Source organism: Agelaius phoeniceus, chromosome 4 (assembly GCF_051311805.1).
Source record: "Agelaius phoeniceus isolate bAgePho1 chromosome 4, bAgePho1.hap1, whole genome shotgun sequence".
Classification (NCBI taxonomy): domain Eukaryota; kingdom Metazoa; phylum Chordata; class Aves; order Passeriformes; family Icteridae; genus Agelaius; species Agelaius phoeniceus.
Window position 1 is genome coordinate 5,663,512 of NC_135268.1, and position 17,968 is coordinate 5,681,479.

General features: G+C 45.3%; 1 protein-coding gene across 12 annotated transcripts in view; it reads left to right on the top strand.

Moving 5' to 3' along the window:
• JADE1 (jade family PHD finger 1) overlaps positions 1-17,742 on the top strand; it is a 45,222-nt gene extending 27,480 nt beyond the window's left edge. For 11 of the 12 annotated variants that reach the window (XM_077176766.1, XM_054632729.2, XM_054632730.2 and 8 more), the window contains 7 exons: positions 2,305-2,492; positions 6,400-6,611; positions 7,846-8,013; positions 9,142-9,258; positions 11,480-12,010; positions 13,584-13,701; positions 14,178-17,742. In XM_077176766.1, coding sequence (XP_077032881.1) covers positions 2,305-2,492; positions 6,400-6,611; positions 7,846-8,013; positions 9,142-9,258; positions 11,480-12,010; positions 13,584-13,701; positions 14,178-15,082 — 2,239 coding nt within the window. In that variant the 3' untranslated portion in view covers positions 15,083-17,742. The remainder of the gene's footprint in view (positions 1-2,304; positions 2,493-6,399; positions 6,612-7,845; positions 8,014-9,141; positions 9,259-11,479; positions 12,011-13,583; positions 13,702-14,177) is intronic. The other variant, XM_054632731.2, reaches the window with a different exon arrangement.
• The last annotated feature ends 226 nt before the right edge of the window (positions 17,743-17,968 follow it).

Genomic DNA, 17,968 nt, shown 5'->3' on the forward strand with positions numbered 1-17,968 from the left:
AGATCTCTTTGAGTCAGTCCAGGCTGGCCCATAAGGCATTACCAAATAACCCACCAGTGCTGGTGGGACCACAGCAGCTCAATCTTTGATATACAGCAAAAAACTTGTGATGATGGACCATTGATTGCTTCTTTGTAAGGTCTGTATCTGCCAGCTTTAGCCTCGGATTAAGAGGGCCTCAGGAAAGTTTGTTAGCGTTGATTTTGTTCTGTGCAGCCACCTGCAGAGTGCCCCACTAGGAGGGGCTAACCTGCACATCAGGGAAGCCCTGTCCATCCTCCTTCTGAAGGATTGCACCTGGAGCTCCAAGGACAAGGTGGCATTTTGCCCTCTGCTCTGCAGTGCAGGAGATGGGAACCCTTTCCCTGCTCCACACTGACCTGTCCCAGTCCCTGCAGAGGCACACACACATATGGTACATGTGCACTCACACTGCCTGCTCCTCTCTGATTCCTCTGTTCAGCATCTCCCAAGGCTGTGGGAGGGCTACACACACCTCTTGGGGACTTGGGCAGAGGAAAAACCTCCCAGGGGATCACTGCCCCTGTGGGCTTTGGTGGCTATAGCAGGTCCAGGTACTCACTTGGGAGAGAGCTGTTCTCTGCCAAAGGCCAATAGAGATGTTGCCCCAAATTGAAGATGGTGAGAGGCAGGGAAAGAAGCCATCACAGGTGTAGGTATTGGCACAGCAGGCACCACTCCTCGTTTTCTTGTGTAGGCCTGCTGTGCACCTGCTGGTCAGAGGGGCCCTTTGATGCCTGGTTTTTGTTTTCTTTGCTCCTTCACAAAACACTCAGAGAGCCCTGCCCTGGTGCTGCTGGAGTGCAGGAACAGCTCTGAGCCTGACTTGGGGAGGGAATGGGGTGGTTCTGTACATGGAATAAGCAATAGATCGTAGCTGGTGTAGGATGGGAGCCAGGCTGTACAGGGAGCTGGTGCTAGTAAGGAACAGAGCAGTGAATAAAAGGTAGTGACTGGTGAGGGCAGAGGAGCAGGAGACAGGAGTGAGGCTGTGTGGAGATTCACTGTGAGCATGTGCTCAGAATGACAATTCAGCTCAATGGCTTTCAGTCTGTAGTAAGGATTGCCTTTTTTTTTACTTCTTTCTAGCCCAGAAATAAAGCCAGGAAAGGGAGATGTTTAGAGGTCAGAGTCACTGTGCTTGTTTCTTCTGTGCCACTGCTGTGGCAAGGTGCTGCCCAGAGGTTATGGTTTCCACAGAGGGGTACTCTGGAAGGAATTTATGATAGAGAAGTGCCCAGTTTAAAGTACATTGTGAAGTCTGTAGCATTTGAACACTGCAGTATGACCAGAAACAGTCTGGGCAGTGCAGCTAGGCCAGCAAGGCCATTCACATTTGTATTTTTCACAGCACCTCAGAAGCTCCAAATTCAGCATTTGGCTCTTGCTCACCATTTCTTGTTGCCTGAAATAAGCTAGAAAAGGGGAAGCTTGAGGGATGTGCAAGGCTGAAATAGGTAGAGGATTTATAGAGATCTGTTTGTATAAATACAGGAGGATCAGGGTTTCTGCTAGGAGTTAACACATTGGGGGCAGAATAGAGTGGGGCATGGAGGCTGTCATGCTCCTGGTGGGGCTTAGGCTGTTCCCAGCAGAGTTGTGGCAACACAGGGTGGTGCAATCTCCTCCCTTGTGGCACCAGCACCCCAAAAAATCACCTCCAGTGGTGGTGCAGGAGGCAGGCATTTGGCAGTGTTGCCTGTTGCTCCTGGAGGGACTGGGGTTGTATTGTGAGGTGGGTTTCATCCAAGCTCAATTTCAGTGTGTGCTGTTGACTAAGAGTAAAGGGCAATGTACTCTACTGAGATAGCCAGAAATGTTTTTTTCATTTTTCCTTGAATGTTCTTGTGGTCACTATTTTAGTTAAACAGATTGATTAAAAAAAAACAAAACAGTCTTAAACCAGAGTTTTAAAGTGTGTGTATATGGCAGCCACTATGTAAATACAGCATCCCTGCTTTGGCTTTAAACAAGTGTGAATTTCAGGTAAGAGCAAGCACAGCTCTGTCCTCTAAAATTTAATTTTATTTAGAATTCTGGCAATGAATTGGATTTCTAGACAACTCCAGTTAAACTCTTAACTCCAGTTAAGTTCTTACAATACCCCCAATCAGTTCTGGAAGTGCATGGAGCTGTTTTCCCACCTCAGTGGTGCCAGGTGATTGCTGGGACAGTTAGGTGGCTGCCGCTGCCGCTTGTTAGGCACTTAGAGCAAAGGCTTTGGAATTCTCTGGAGCTGAGCCTCTCAGCACTCCTCATGGCTGCCTGCCTTGTCTGTTTCAGAGTGGTGTCTGAGACAAAAGCCGTCACCTTCACGCGGCCCAGGAAATTCATCGTGTCCTCGGGCGCGGAGCCGCCGGAGCTGGGCTACGTGGACATCCGGACCCTGGCGGACAGCGTGTGCCGCTACGACCTCAACGACGTGGACGTGGCATGGCTGCAGCTGGCCAATGAGGAGTTCAAAGAAATGGGTGAGCACTCAGGGATTTGGTGCCTTTCTGTTTCTTTTTAAAGCTGGAAGTCTGAAGGATAATTTCAGGGGGTACTGGTCGTCGTTTTTTTGGGTTTGGATTGAAGGCACTCGAGACAGTAATTTGTGTTTGGACTCAAGTGTTTATTATTTCTCATCAGTAAAACAGTCTCATTACTGTGAGTTCAGCAGCTTTTCATTAGAAGGCATAAAATGGCCAACAATCTCTTGTTACAAGGTCTTTTAAGACTAAACTATCCAATTAAGAACTGACACCTAGATTATTTTCCTTTTTATCCTGAGAACTGATCTTTGGAAGCACACAATGTGGATTTTTCTGCCCATTTATAAAATGCTACCCAAACCCATGAAGAAGAAGGAAGAAACTTAGGATGACACCTTGTGCCATCCATCTTGCTTCTATTTACAACATACTAAAAATCCCAAAACTTAAATTTCTCACTGAGTGATGCACTTACACTACTCTCTATAATCTGTTTCACACTTTTGTGGATTTTAGTCTATCTTGAAGTCTAGGAAACTTTCTCTGTGAATGAGGGTGAAAGTCAGTGCTCCCCTGGGGGTCAGGACACTCCAGAGCAGACAGAGAAATATTCCCAGTGCCCTGGGTCTCCACGGGCAGCAGTGGGAAGAAGTGGTAGATGTATGAGCAGGTAGTAATCATGTGAGCAGAGCTGATGTGATTAAGCCCTAAGATAGATGTTGATAATTCCTGTGTTTTATCTGCTTAGACCTGGTCAGAATCTGGCCACATGTTTTTTTCTCTGCTGCTTTCCATCTCACAAAGTTCCCAGTTTGCCATCTTGGTTCTCAAAGGCAGCATCAGAGAGACCACTCTGGTAGTTTTTCCAGGTAGTCCTATTTCATTATTTTAGCTCATGGTGTTCAGTGCAGAGAAGGCAAGACAAATTGTTTGGCAGGTTTAGAGAATCTGTGCCAGCAGAGTGGCACAGGGAATGGGACAGGAAGGAATTCCTGCACTGATTTATTGGAGGGAGCTCCCAAGCCTCACTCTGACTGTGTGCTGTAGTTCCAAAACATTGTTTGGCAGAGGGAAAATGCTGTGCCAGCTAGAAGAGGTTTGGACATGTTGGTGAACACTTTTGGTTTTTGTTTTGGCCCTGTGGCAGTTCCCTGCTTTGGGCTGCAGTTTAGTCAAACATGTTTTACCTGGCTGTAGCCCATTGAAGGGTTGGTAAACCACAAAATGACCATTTATAACTCTGTTTCTCCATTCTAAATCAACACATGAAATAAACAGGTGATGTCTTGGCCTGGTCTCTTATCCAGGCCTTTTTTTCAGATCTGACATCAGCCCTGCTCAGATTTACTGTTGGGCTTAGAGGATTTCAGTTTACAATTCCAGAGTTTAGGTTACCTTTCCAGTTATCTTCAGGAGAACAGCAGCAGCAAGTTCCCTTGGCTTTCCTCAAGGGAAAAATGTACTTTTTATTGTTTGTTTGGTATCCTTTTATCCAGTCTATCTGCTTTTTGCCAAAACCAGGCAAGGGCTCCTATACCTTGTGCTCACAAGGGGTGTGAGCAGCACAAGAGGGGCAGATTTGTACCTCTGCAGGGAGCCCAATTCTGCTACACCAGCATAACCTTTAAAAGTACATGCAGCACATGGCACAGTGAACAGCTAAAATTTGTTGGATCTCAGGTTTTGCTGTAGTTTCTTGGAGTTTGTTTGCTCTAAATCATTACCCACTCAGTTTTGCCATATGCAGAGGGAAGGAAATGCTCATGTCAGTACCAGGCAGTGTTGGGGGTCTTGAAACATGTACATGGGTGCTTGGTCAGACACTGCAGATACTACAAATGGGCATTTGGAAAGTGAGCTGCTTCCTGATCTGCACCTGGAGCACTTCCTTATGGTGTCCCTGGGGCCATGAGTTCCCTGTGTTTCCTTTGATCCCTGTGGGAGTGTTTCAGGTACTGAGAACATGCAGTGGTTGTTGTAAAAGGATGACTGTGAACATCTGAACAGGAGCTGCAGCCCCTGCTCCCCTTTCTGTAACCCTTGCAAATGCACAGGCCTGTCACTGTCATATTTTCTGAAAAATCCCTTCGCCAGGATTTTCTCCTGGGAAGTTGAGAAACCTCAGAGAAAAATGTAAATAATAATTATCTGATTGCTTCTCCTGCGTTTGCTGCTTTGGAATGTGGTTTGGACATTGTTTACCAACAGGTGCATGTTTGATTGGTTTCATGTGAATTGTTTTTACTTAATGACCAACCACCATCAGCTGTGTCAGACTGAGGAGTCAGTCATGAGTTTTATTATTCATTCTTGTTAAGCCTTCTGTCTGTATCCTTTCTCTTTCTTTAGGATAGTTTAGTATAGCATGAATAGAATAGAATAGAATAGAATAGAATAGAATAGAATAGAATAGAATAGAATAGAATATGCCTTCTGAGAGCATGGAATCAGATTAATCTCTTCCCTTGTCCTGGGGACCCTAAAAACTCCACACAGGCAGTCAGTCACATCTCCAAGGGTCACTTACAAAGTGAGAGCAGATAGGATTCAGTTGGAAGCTGGTGTCAAACCTGCCATCATCTGCTTTGCTGGTGCAGCAGTTCTGGGTGCATCAGCAGATTTTGGATGTTCCCTCTTGCTACTTTTCAGCTGCTCAGTTTGGGTAGCATGGGATGCACTGATCCCTGCTGCAGGGATTTACCTGTCAGCAAGGGAAGCTAGAAGTACTTTTGTGGAGTGTTTGTCTTCTGATCTGGAGGAGTTAGAGAGGTTTTTTATTCTTTGTTTTGTGGGATTTTTTGGCTCAGTTTTTCACAGGGAAAGCTGAAAGAGTTTTCTTGTTAAAACACCTATCCTGAGGTTGCCATCTCCTCTTTGTCCTAGTTTCAACTAGGATAGAGCTAATTTCTTAGTAGCTGTTACAAGGTGATGTGGTTTGGATTTGGAATGAGAATGGTGTTGATAACACACTGATATTTTGGGGTCTGTGGTTACCCTAAGTCAGGGGCTTTTTTTTTTTCCCCTTGTTCTTTTTTCTTTCATGCTCTGCCAGGGAGGAGGTGAGCAAAAGAAACTGGGAGGGAGCATAGCCAGGACAGGTGACCCAAAGTGACCAAAGGGATATTCTCCATGACAGATGGTCATGTCTAGGATATAAACTGGGGGAGTTACTTGAGAAGGGAGGCCTTTCAATTTCCAAACAAATCTGAATTATAAAATGCCACAACATAATGGGTCTGTAGCTGTGTGTCATGAATAATTTTCTGATGGATGCTGTTGGAAAAGAGCAAATTTCACATTAGATATTGCATTTAGTTATTGTCCCAGGTTCAATGTTGCATTTATTACAATTTTTCACTTTTTAAAACAAATTAATTTATTGTTGTAGGATCTGATGGAGACCTCATTTGGGATTGCATCCTATTGGGCTGGAACTTGTGATAAACCAACAACTGTTGTTAGAAATTGCAGATTCCCTCCAAGTATCATGGCAGATTTTGCCATTAATTTTCTCCCCCTGCTCAATCACTTTTGGTTCAAAATACTTCCAAATCTTTAATCAAAGAGTCAACATCTGGGTGGCAAAATTGGAGCAAAAGCCACAGATGGTGCTGTCCCAGAAGGAAAAATAAGAACAAGACCAGGAAGCCAGATTCAGTCTTGCAAAGTTTTTCTTAGAATTTGAAGGGCTTGGGCATCCACTTTTGTCAGTTATGAGACAACTTTGCCATATTTTTACAGTTTCCCTGGTTTATGCTGAAACTGGCATGGTTATCTAGGAATGGAATGCGTCTACATGGGGATTGGCTGTGTCCACTCAGCTGTTCAGAAAGAAGGTGGAGCTGCTCGTGGTGATGTTTTATCGCTCTTTTCTTAAAGTATGTGACCAACTGCTGTTTTTCAGGGATGCTGGAGCTGGATGAGTACACCATGGAAAGGGTGATGGAGGAGTTTGAGCAGCGCTGCTACGATAACATGAGCCACGCCATCGAGACAGAGGAAGGGCTGGGCATCGAATACGACGAGGACGTTGTCTGTGACGTCTGCCAGTCTCCAGATGGAGAGGACGGCAATGAAATGGTGTTCTGTGACAAATGCAATATCTGTGTGCACCAGGTATGGCAGCAGCACGGTGTCAGGTGGTAGCAAATTGTTCCTAAAGGGCAGTCAGTAGGGACACAGGCGGGGTTTATTCCAGAGAGCTGTGCTAAGGTAGCACTGCTGTGTGACACCTTTTGGTGGTAATTCAGAAGTTTTCTTCACATAAGAGATACAGTTTTAGCCTGTTTCCATGGATACTTCTTACTCTGGCAGGTGCCTTCCCATCAGCCTGTCCTTCCTTCCCAGCTTTAACAAGTTTCTGTTGTCATTCAGTGTTTGGAAACATTGCTGGTTGAGCCAGCAGTGAGCCTTGGTGGCCAAGGCCAGTGGCATCCTGGCCTGCATTAGGAATTGTGTGGCCAGCAGGAGCAGGGAGGGCATTCTCCCCCTGTGCTTGGCACTGGCGAGGCTGCACCTTGAGTGCTGTGTCCTGTTCTGGGCCCCTCAGTTTAGGAAGGATGTTGAGATGCTTTAATGCATCCAGAGAAGGGCAACAAGGCTGCTGAGGGGCTTGGAACACAGGCCATATGAGGAACGTTTGAAGGAGCTGGGGTTGTTTAGCCTGGAGAAGAGGAGGCTTAGGGGTGACCTTACTGCTCTCTACAACTTCCTGAAGGGAGGCTGTAGACAGGTGGGGGTTGGTCTCTTCCACTGGGCAGCACTGACAGAACCAGAGGACAGAGTCTCAAGCTGCATCAGAGAAGGTACAGGTTGGATATTAGGAAAAAATTTTTCACCAAAAGAATAATAAAGTGCTGGAATGCTCTTCCCATGGTGGTAGAATCACCATCTCTGGGTGTGTTTAAAAAAAGACTGGCCATGGCACTTGGTGCTATAGTATAGTTGAAGTATTAGGGCATAGGTTGGACTCGATGATCTTAGAGGTCTCTTCCCACTTAACCATTCTGTGATTCTGTGATGAAGGACTAGGCCTGTGACAGTTCTAAGTACAGGTGACAGATACACAGATACATCCACAAGATACACTGAGCAAAGTTGTATTTTCAAACCTGTAGGGTTTCTCTGACACATCAAACCTGCAACTTAAGTGCATGAAAGCCAACAGTAATGGGGATAGAGGGCTCCGTAAGGACGCGACTTTCTGAAAAACCTGCCCTTAATTATTTGCCATCCTGCACTTTTCCCTCTGAGTAAAAACAACTTGGAGAGAGATGTGTGAGGCTGCGTGTAAAAGAATCACTGAGGTGTTTGCTGTGCTCTCTTTGCCCCGCTGCCCGTGGGGACGCAGGCGTGCTACGGGATCCTGAAGGTGCCCGAGGGCAGCTGGCTGTGCCGGACCTGCGCGCTGGGCGTCCGGCCCAAGTGCCTGCTGTGCCCCAAGAAGGGCGGCGCCATGAAGCCCACCCGCAGTGGCACCAAGTGGGTGCACGTCAGCTGTGCTCTCTGGATCCCAGAGGTGGGTGCTGCTTGCTTCTTGGAACCATGAATGCTGAGAATTGCAGGCTTTCTGTGCTGATTCTCGGCCTGGCTGCTCCCCAAGAGAACGCTGCTTTTGACCTGAGGCCGTGGCGAAGTTTCCAAAATTGAATTGTAAAAATTGTAGAACTTGGATTATGGGTGTGTAGTTTGAATAGAAGTGTGTAATGTCCCAGGGTGGAAAACTTAAGAGTTTAAGGTTTTAGAATATAGTAATATATATAAAGCAAGATGGAGGTTTGGACCTTCTTCTTCACGGGTTTGGATGGTTTTGTGTAATTGGACAGAAAAGTCCGCATTGTGGACTTTGAGTGATTAGTTATTGGGTTAAAAGTAAAAATAATGTAGGTGTCATTTCTTAATTGGACAGTTTATCCTTAAAGGCCTTGTAGAGAGAGAGAGATACAGCTCCATTTTTTAGTTTGTTAGAGTGAAGTACTGTAGAACTCACTGTTTGTGAGACTGTAATACAGATAAGTACAAATAAATATCTGAGTCCCAACAAGAAATAGCATCTTGCACATTTAATCCTGACCCTGGCAAAAAAAGAAGCAAAGACTCCACAGGCGCTGGTCCTGGGATTCTGGGAGAGAAAAAAAACCTCCTTAAAGCATTATTCAACTTCAAAATGAAGTATAAAAGCTTCTTGGTTGGGTAAAAAGTCTGGCAGGGGATGATGCTTCACCTGTAAAGAAACTAATTAAATCCCCTCTGTCAGTCAGAATTAGGCCTTGGAAAATGAGGCCTTTGCTGCTGGCAAAGCTCATTTAACAAGGACACCAGACATTTCACTTTGTAAACAGAACATTAAAGGTGAATCAGGAAAGTTTGACTATGAGAACCCACAGGAATTCTGTCAGATTCAAAGTGTTCATCCTGTATGATAATCTTAAATTGGTGGGCTTCACCTTGAAACTGGTTGGTTTGTTCACAAAGTGAGAAACTGATTTTTTTTTAAAAAAGAGTTTTAGATCCTGATAAAATGAGGAATTTGGGACACACTAAGTTGTGTATACACACAAGGAGTTTGATTTCTGTAATAAATTTGTTTTTCTTTTCAGTTAACGGTGTCATAGTCACTCCAATTTTTTGACCATTTTTCTCTTAGGTGAGCATCGGAAGCCCCGAAAAAATGGAACCCATCACAAAAGTTTCCCACATTCCCAGCAGTAGGTGGGCACTGGTGTGCAGCCTTTGTAATGAAAAAGTTGGAGCTTCTATACAGGTAATTGAACCACATAAATATCCACGTGTGTTTTCTTCTGTCAGTTTTGAGTAGATAGGAAAATGTGTTTGCTCATTGACACTGTGGACTTAACTGACCTGATCTGCACCAGAGCATTTTACATTGGGCAGTGTTGTTTCATGTGCATATTTATTTTGGGTTGTTAGCTGTAAGGCACCTGTAGACCCTTTACAGTGGAAAACCACTCAGAAATGTTAAATAATCCTTTTAAGAAAAGTTTTAAAATCTAGAAAGACTGAGAAAACATATTACCAAACCTCAGCTTTTTGAAAGAGGAGACACTGGGACAACAGACAAGATGTTGATCTCCTTTACTTGAGAATAAATGAGGGAGTGTAAGGACAGGTGACCCATTAGGAACAGTGTTGTGTTTGTGTAGAAAAAGACAGTAAGATGTAATTTAGCATTGTGGTGATGCTCCTCACCCTCAGAGCACTTCCAGCAGCAAAACAATCCTCAGGAAGCTCCCTGAGACAGAGAGGGGTGATACTACAGTCTCATAAGGAGGCTGGAGGAGAGCTTTTTCTTCTGGGGCTAGCCTAGTGGTAAGACCAGCATTAGGACACAAAAATGGCTCAAGTCCTACACTGCTTTGAAATGAGTTTATCCCCATTTCCCTTTCCTCCTCTGCCCCAAGTTACTTGATTGAGGCTGCCAGGAAGAGCTGTAAATCAGCAACACAGCAGTAGTTCCAGTGAAACCTATCACAGGCCACTTCCATGTGAGGAATGTATGAAATAGTAAGTGTTAACTAGAGAAAATAAATCTGTCCGCAGCATATAAATTTGCAACCATAATCCCTCCTTGCAGAGCCATCCCCTTCCTCTTGGCTGCTGTTACGTAGCTGAAGCTGTTTTTGTCTGTTCTCCAGGCCACTTTCTGATATGTGCACAACAATTAGGAAAAGTGGCAGCTGGAAGTGTGTGTCAGGCTGGTCAGGGAGCAGCTGCACTAAGCTGGGAAAAGCAAGATTGCTTATTCCCCCAGGTTCAGCAGATTTCCTCCCAGTGAGACAGGCTTTCCTCTCTTCTCCCAACAAAACATGAGCTGCAGTAAGAGCTAATTATGGCTAAAGCACTTCTCTGTACTGCCCAGTGTTCCAGTTGGGATGCTCCTGGCCTGTTTGTTAGTAGGAGAGGAAAGGGCAAAAGATGCTTGGTATTTTTAAATTCCTTTTATATGTTGCTTTTATTAAAGACTGCTCATTTGAAACCTGTGCAGTTTAAACCCTGCCATACCTTTATAAGCCATCTGGCTGCTGAGTCAACCTGAGCAGGAAAACCCAGAGGGGAGAGAAATTTGGCTTCTTTACAAGCACTGTATAAACATCCCAGTGCACTGTGTTGCTCTTTCAGGGTCGGTGGCTTGTATTAAACATAGTTTTGTTTCCTAGTTAGGAGCACTAATGCTCATTTCCACTTCAAATCCTGTTCACCAGAGGTGTGAGTGGGTCCAAACACATATGTTTGTGTATATATACATACTTATATGTATTTAAACCTTTCAGCTGGTGGTATGTGTGATAGAATTTTGCAAAAGGAAATTAGATATAATGGAAATGAAGTGCTAAATTAGCTGAACTAGTGCCCATCACTCTACGATGGCCGAGTTCACTGAGTAGGAAGAAAAACGACAACATTTGAATTTCCTGTTCTCCTCCTCTCCAAGGTGAAGGCTGTGAAATGAAGTAATGGTTGACAGTGATTTAATATTTGACATTATAAAATTGGGATAATGGGGGAAAAAATTCCCTTTGGTTGAGGCCTTTTGGATAGCTTGGATCCAGGTGCTGGGAAAGACTTTTAATTAAAAGTCTCAGACTGGCCTGGAGCCACCACAATGTTTTTTCTTCCCTCTGGTGCTGGCACATTCCAAAGGGGAACACTTTACTTTGGTAATGGCGCTGTGCACAAGTGGCTCTGGTGTCACTGGGAATGTTCCTCTTGTGGCTTTTTGTGCATGGAATAGTGTGGTGGGGCTGGAGGGGGGTTAAACACTCCTGTCCCTCTGGGCCACTTGATCCTGAAAGCACTAAGTCATAACCCCAATTAAAGGGAGCAAGGAAGTGCGTGCAGCTTAGAAGCAGAGCGCGGTGACAGGGTTCTTCTTCCAAAGCAGCCCCGACTTCTCCGACAGTTGTAGGCAGTGTGGCTGCTTAACCTCTATGTTTATTTGGTTAATTGTAATTCATGTTCTCTAGTGTTCAGTGAAGAACTGCAGAACAGCCTTTCACGTCACCTGCGCCTTCGACCGCGGCTTGGAGATGAAGACCATCCTGGCAGAGAACGACGAGGTGAAGTTCAAGTCCTACTGTCCCAAGCACAGCTCCACCAAGAAAGCGGACGCTGAGACTTTGAGTGAAAGCCCAGCTCAGGAGAACAGGAATGGGATTCAGGACACCTCCCTTCCTGCCCACATGGACCCTTTCCACAGCATGGATCAAAACCAGGAGGAGGCCCACAGGGTCAGCCTCCGCAAGCAGAAGCTCCAGCAGCTGGAGGACGAGTTCTACACCTTCGTTGAGTCTTTGGAAGTGGCCAGAGTGCTGCGGCTGCCTGAGGAGCCCGTGGAATTCCTTTACCAGTACTGGAAACTGAAGAGGAAATCCAATTTCAATAAGCCTTTGATTACCCCAAAGAAGGATGAGGAGGACAATCTGGCTAAACGGGAGCAGGATGTTCTGTTCAGGAGGCTGCAGCTCTTCACACACCTCCGGCAGGACCTGGAGCGGGTAAGCCCCGGCACTGGCCACAGTTAGCTGAGTTCCCAAACTGTGCTCAGCCAGAGTGCAGCTGGGCTCAGAGCTGTGCTGTCAGGCAAGGCCATTAACACTAAATTTCTCCAGAGCACAGCAATTGCCCTTTGCACACAGAGGTCAGTCACGGGGCCAGCAGGTCTTGGCGTGTAGCATTCAATCACCTGCAACTGCACTGTCGTGTTTTTGCCCGTGCCTTTTTACTGATTAACTCTGACTGTACTGCAGCCCCCAGCTGAAGCCTTTTCAGTCTTTAAGGGCTTTCCATGCTCCTTTCACCCAGTGAAAAGGATGATGAAACTTACCTTGTTTTGCAGCAGATCTGTTTTTCTTTGGCATACCAGAGTAGGATGATCAGTGTAGGTTTGGGAGGTAAATGATGTTTGATTTATTTAGATTTTGAATGTTTGAAGAACAGTTCAATAAGCTCAGTTTGGTGTTTCAATAAGTACATCTGATCCTGAGTTCCTTTCTTTTTGGGTTAATTTAGGAGCTCTTAGAGCCAGAAAGAACACTGAAATTAGTTTTTCACGTCCCTGCAGCACGTGGCTCCTGTGGGCCATGGACGAAAGCGGCTCAGGAGGTCCTACCTCAGTAACCTGTAGGTGAACCAGAGCCTCTCTTTCATAATACTGTCTAATCTTTAAATCAGGACAGCAGGTTCTCATGGATGTACTGCATCCTTTGTAAAGGGTCCTGATGCCTAATTACTCTTAAAATGAATTGCTGTAGTTTTTGATTTTTCTCCTAGTTTCAACTCAGCCCAAGGATCTTCTGTAGCTGTTCAGATGGCCCAGATCCTAACTGTTACCTGGGATCTTTTGTTCCTGCTCCATGTGCTCAAGCTTTCTTGTCATCTTCTCTTTGATCAGTTAAATAATTAGTTTGTAACTATGTTCTCTGGATCTTAAATTATTGTGTGTGAATTCTTTCATTTCTAAATGTGATGTCAAACGAGGATACATTATTTTAGTAATATTTTAATGTTTGACTACTCTGTTCCCACTGATTGTACATTCAAGATAATTTGGATTTTAAAAAAGGGACCTTTGCAAAAACAAACACACTTGTTACATTTCTCCAGATCAGGCCACAAGGTTGTAATTCACAGGGCACCTTGCACCACTGACAGAGGAGCCTTAGAATCATCCACCTGTGCTTGCTTCTCAGTCATTCCCTCTCCTGGGAAGTATTAAATACTGAGTACATTTCAAGGATTCCCAACATTTCCCTAGGTTTCATGTGTCTGTGACTCAGGTGTTTGTAGGAATTACTTCTGTGCTGTGGTTCTCCAAATCTGGTGGAATAATCTGTCAATTAAATTGTCTGTCAATTCAACAGATAATTTGTTAGTTAAACAGACTGTTCTCTAAGAATTGTGTTGAAGGCAGTTACATTTAAATTGTTTAAACTGAAATGGTTTACATTCAATTGTACACCATTTGTTTAAATGGTGTATGGTATTCCAGGTGAATTAATTCAAAGCACAGGTAGGGCAGTATCCTGGGAATACAGTTCCTGTAAAACCCACGCCCTTGCTGTCTTCCAGGTGCGTAACCTCACTTACATGGTGACGCGGAGAGAAAAAATCAAGAGATCTGTTTGCAAAGTTCAGGAACAGATATTCAACAGCTACACAAAGCAGTTGGAACAAGAAAGAGTTTCAGGTATGCCTCAGTGTTCCCTTCCTCATGTCAGAGCACAGGGACAAGGTTTGCTTACAGGCTGTGAAGGACAAACAGGGCCTCATTTGTTCTCATTTCATTCCTCAGAAAGATAAATACCTTCAAAATTCCTGCAGTGGCCAGATTATCCTTGAACCGTTGCGTAACTAATAAACCATATTTTAGATAGCACCAGGGAGATCCACTTGCTGGTTGCTTTTTGCCTCTGTCTCTGAGGACAGAGGAGTGTTAGGACTTGTGTTTGCTACAAGTGTAATTAGGTGCAGGTACAGGAAGATGAAACCATGACATAGCCACAGAGTTATCACCTACAAGTGCAGGACAGGCAGCCAAATCCCCATTTCTGATGTGAACACGTCAGGCATGAGGAGCAGAGTTAAAACAGGTACACTGCAAACTGTTGTTTATCCCCACAGCTATGGGATTGCTTGACTTGAACTTAGTTTGCTTCCACGCAGGTGTGCCTTCCTCACTCTCCTCCATGGAAAGCACGGTGCTGTTCAACAGCCCGTCGCTGGGCCCCGACGCCCCCAAGATCGAGGACCTGAAGTGGCATTCTGCGTTCTTCAGGAAGCAGATGGGCACTTCTCTGGCCCACTCCTTGAAGAAACCCCACAAGAGGGACAGGGTAAGAGACAGGTCTGGGAACGACAGCAAATCCCTGCTGGGACAGCCCAGCCCAAGGGAAGGAGGGGCAGCTCCAGGCAGCTTTTTCAGTTTTGACAAGCCCTTGGCCGAGACGCGGATCGCGTCGGCGCAGCAGAAGAACGGTGTCGTTCTAGCAGAGCACAGGAAGAGAAGGGACAATCGCCCACAGTGCGAGGGGACGAAGGCAGAGCTGAAGGAAAAGACTTCTAAACACAACCACAAACCCCTGAGACCCACAGAACTCTCTCAGAGGCAACTGGAAAACAAAAGGGCTGTCAACCACTCCGGTGGGAGGTCAGCAGCGCCTGGCACTCGGAGGGATATAGTGCCTAAATGTAACGGGGGTCTGGTCAAAGTGAACTCTAATCAGACAGTAGTTAAAGTGCCTACCACGCCCACGAGCCCGGGGAAAAACTGGGGCGGATTCCGAATTCCAAAGAAGGGGGAGAGGCAGCAGCAGGGGGAGAGCCTGGAGGAGGCCTGCCGCCAGAACTCGGGCTACCCCTACCTGGGCGTGGGCAGAGTTGCAGCCAAGGAGAGGACAAAGAGCAAGTTAAAGCCTGACAGTGAGAACGATGGCTACGTCCCCGATGCTGAAATGAGCGACTCGGAGCCAGAAGTGGCTGAGAAGAAGTGCAGGCAGCAGAGGCTCAGCCCCAGCAGCAGCATCGGCAGGAGGACGGACATTATCCGGAGGAGCATCCTGGCCACCTGACTGGACGCGGGGATGGGGTCACCAGAGTCACACTGCCTACAAGCCAACTCCACTTTACCCATCCGTGTGAGAGAGGAGCATTCTTAGAGCTACAGACTGACAAAATGAAAGCCCATTTTTCTGAGTTGTATGTTTACATGCACTTAAAGCTGTTTTAAGCTCTTTGATTTTGTTTTGGGTTTTTTTTTTTTTTTTCTTTCTGCCCCATCCACACCCCCTCATCCTCCCCATTTCTGTGAGAAGGCTGAATCTCCCTTATGTGCAACTTTCTTGAGTAAGCAGGAGAGCGACATTGCTACTAAAACAGGAGTTGGGATGCACACAACTCAAAAAAAAATGTTTTATAAGGGGCTGGGGGAGGGCAGGAGGAATCAGGCTGCGTTCATCCCTTCTAGCTAAAAGGCACTGAAAATTTTACTCCCTCGCCCTGACTTCTGGAAAAGCACAAGCTCTTAATTTAACTCGTGTGTATTGAATGGAAGATGGTGGTTAGACCATCCTGCACTGCACTGGTAAGTCCCATGACAAATGCTCCCCATCCCTGGGCAGGGGCTGCTCTCTCTCCTCTCTTTGCAGAATGTGTTCTGTTGTGTTCAGTTTGAGCACAGGTGGCAGCTCAAACCCCTCCCTATGCTCCAGAGTTTACATGTCAATGATGACCAGGCACAGCCAGATGTTGCACTGGAGGAGGAGGAGAAAGGGACAGGGCAGGGCTTGAGAGATGGGGACTGACACAAAGGATGTTCCCAAATGGCTCAGTTCTGAGCAAGGGACAGCTTTGGGGGTTCCAGCACTCCGTGGAATAACCTGTCACCCATGGTCAGGCACCTGCCTTCAGGAGTGCGATGACAATTCCAGACAGAAGTTTTCTATGGCACTAGTTAGGAGGATTTCCCAAAGGCCACCACAGATGCACTAATGATATGTACTGGGAGAGTCAGGCTTATGACACTAAAAGGTTGCTTTAAATGGACACAAATATATATTTTTAAATAGGATAAAACACAAAGGCAATACATTGTGATTAGCTCTTTACAGTCAAGCAAAGAAAAAACTATTTCGTTCTATGATGGATTAGATTTGATGGAAAAGGGAACTTGTATTCTGACTGTGTACTTTTTTAATAATTGCAAGTGGCAATAATGAGTAAGCTGTGAGCAATAATCTGAACAGGTTGTGAGGATACTGTTTTGTACTGAGTGCACACACTGCAGTGGAGCAGTAAGAGCCTGTCCATTTTGGAATTTTTCATAGATGTAGGAGAGGTACGTACTGGTGAAAAAGTAGCAGCAGCAATGTGTTAAAGACAGGCATAAAGACAGGCATCCTTCTCCTCCCCTTTCCCACTCCCAGCCTGCTGTTATGGCATCCACTCACCTTGGAACGCCTGACCCTTGCCTCCCGAGGAGGGAACACTGACAACACAGAATTCCTCTGCCACAGGACTGAGGATTCAATCAGAAAGTAAAAAAGGCTTAACACCCTATCTTGCTATGCAAGTTAATGTTACCAATTAAATATTTCACCAGAATGCATCCCTGTTTTAAAACTCATAAGTCTTAACCTTTTGAGGAAGGGGAATTTAATGTAAGATAATACAGTTTCAAAATCCTGTTGCTGGTCCCAAGTCCCAAGAATAAATACATGATTTACAGAGGTGAAAGTCAGGCAGGGCACTGGTGACTGAGGTTACATAGCCACTCTTGGGATGTCTTCAAAGTATAAACAGCAGACAGACAAAAGGTAAAAGCCAGTAAGTTCTACTGAACATCCAGCAACGTTCTCCAGACAGGCACTGGTATTTTCTGTAAGGAAGAAGCTCATGACCACACAGGAATTGTCAAGCCATAGATGGAATACCCTAAATTTGGATTCTGAGCAAACCTTTAACCTCACCCCCCTTGGACAGAGGTACCTTGTTAATTTGCACTATATGATGAACACTTGTGTTGTGCAGAGTGAATGCCTTAGCTGCTTTGTCCCCTGGCACTGAGGGCAGGAAGCTTTGTGAGGTTTCCAGTGGAGCTGACCCCAAACCAAAAAGGCTGTGGTACGACCAGCTCTGTAGGTTCGTTTTGTCCCTGTGCTTAGCCCTCAGCAGGAGGTGCTGCAGGTACTGCAGTGACAAACCCACCCCTGGGATTTACTGGGATTTGCTGGATTTCTGTTTCCACGTGTGACCTTTCCTTGTGCTGACTGACCAAGAGATCTTTGATATGATCCGTGTGTTCTGTCCAACCGTAGGCTAGTTGAATGTCTGTAGAGTTGCCTGGAATGCCATTTGTTAGGTTATAAACTCACACAGATCTAAATGAAGGGTTCATGTTGTGTACAGATCTTGATTTCAGAAGTTTGAGACAATTGTGATGACATTTGTAAAACTTGTACAGATTTTTCACTATGTGCCTAGCTTTGGTGTCCATTCAGCTGAAATTAATTAAAAAAAAAAGGTGCATGAAGAGAAACAGAAATAAAAAAGTATATGTAGAGATGACTATTTTATATTACATGGCCCAATCCTGTATTTATTTTCTCCCTTTTTTGAAGTATTTCTAAAGACCTAGTTGAAACAGCTGTATTTTTTGTTAAAATATTCCGTAGAATTGTGCCTTTTGTCTGTATGTGAATAAATGCTGTACATTTTTGCAGTATCCTTGCCAGCAGTGGTGTAGACCTCGCTGTAATTGTATTTGGGTTCTTACAAAACCACTTCACTGCAATGGTCTGAACAGCTTTCATGGATTAGTACAGGTATCATCATGCACACTACAGCTGCAAGATTTAGTACGTTTTTAAGGTTTTTAAGGTTTTTTTTTTGTTACTGACAGTTGTGCCCATCCCATCAGCAGCACAGTGAGTGGTTTTCCCCTTGGCATCCTCACAGAG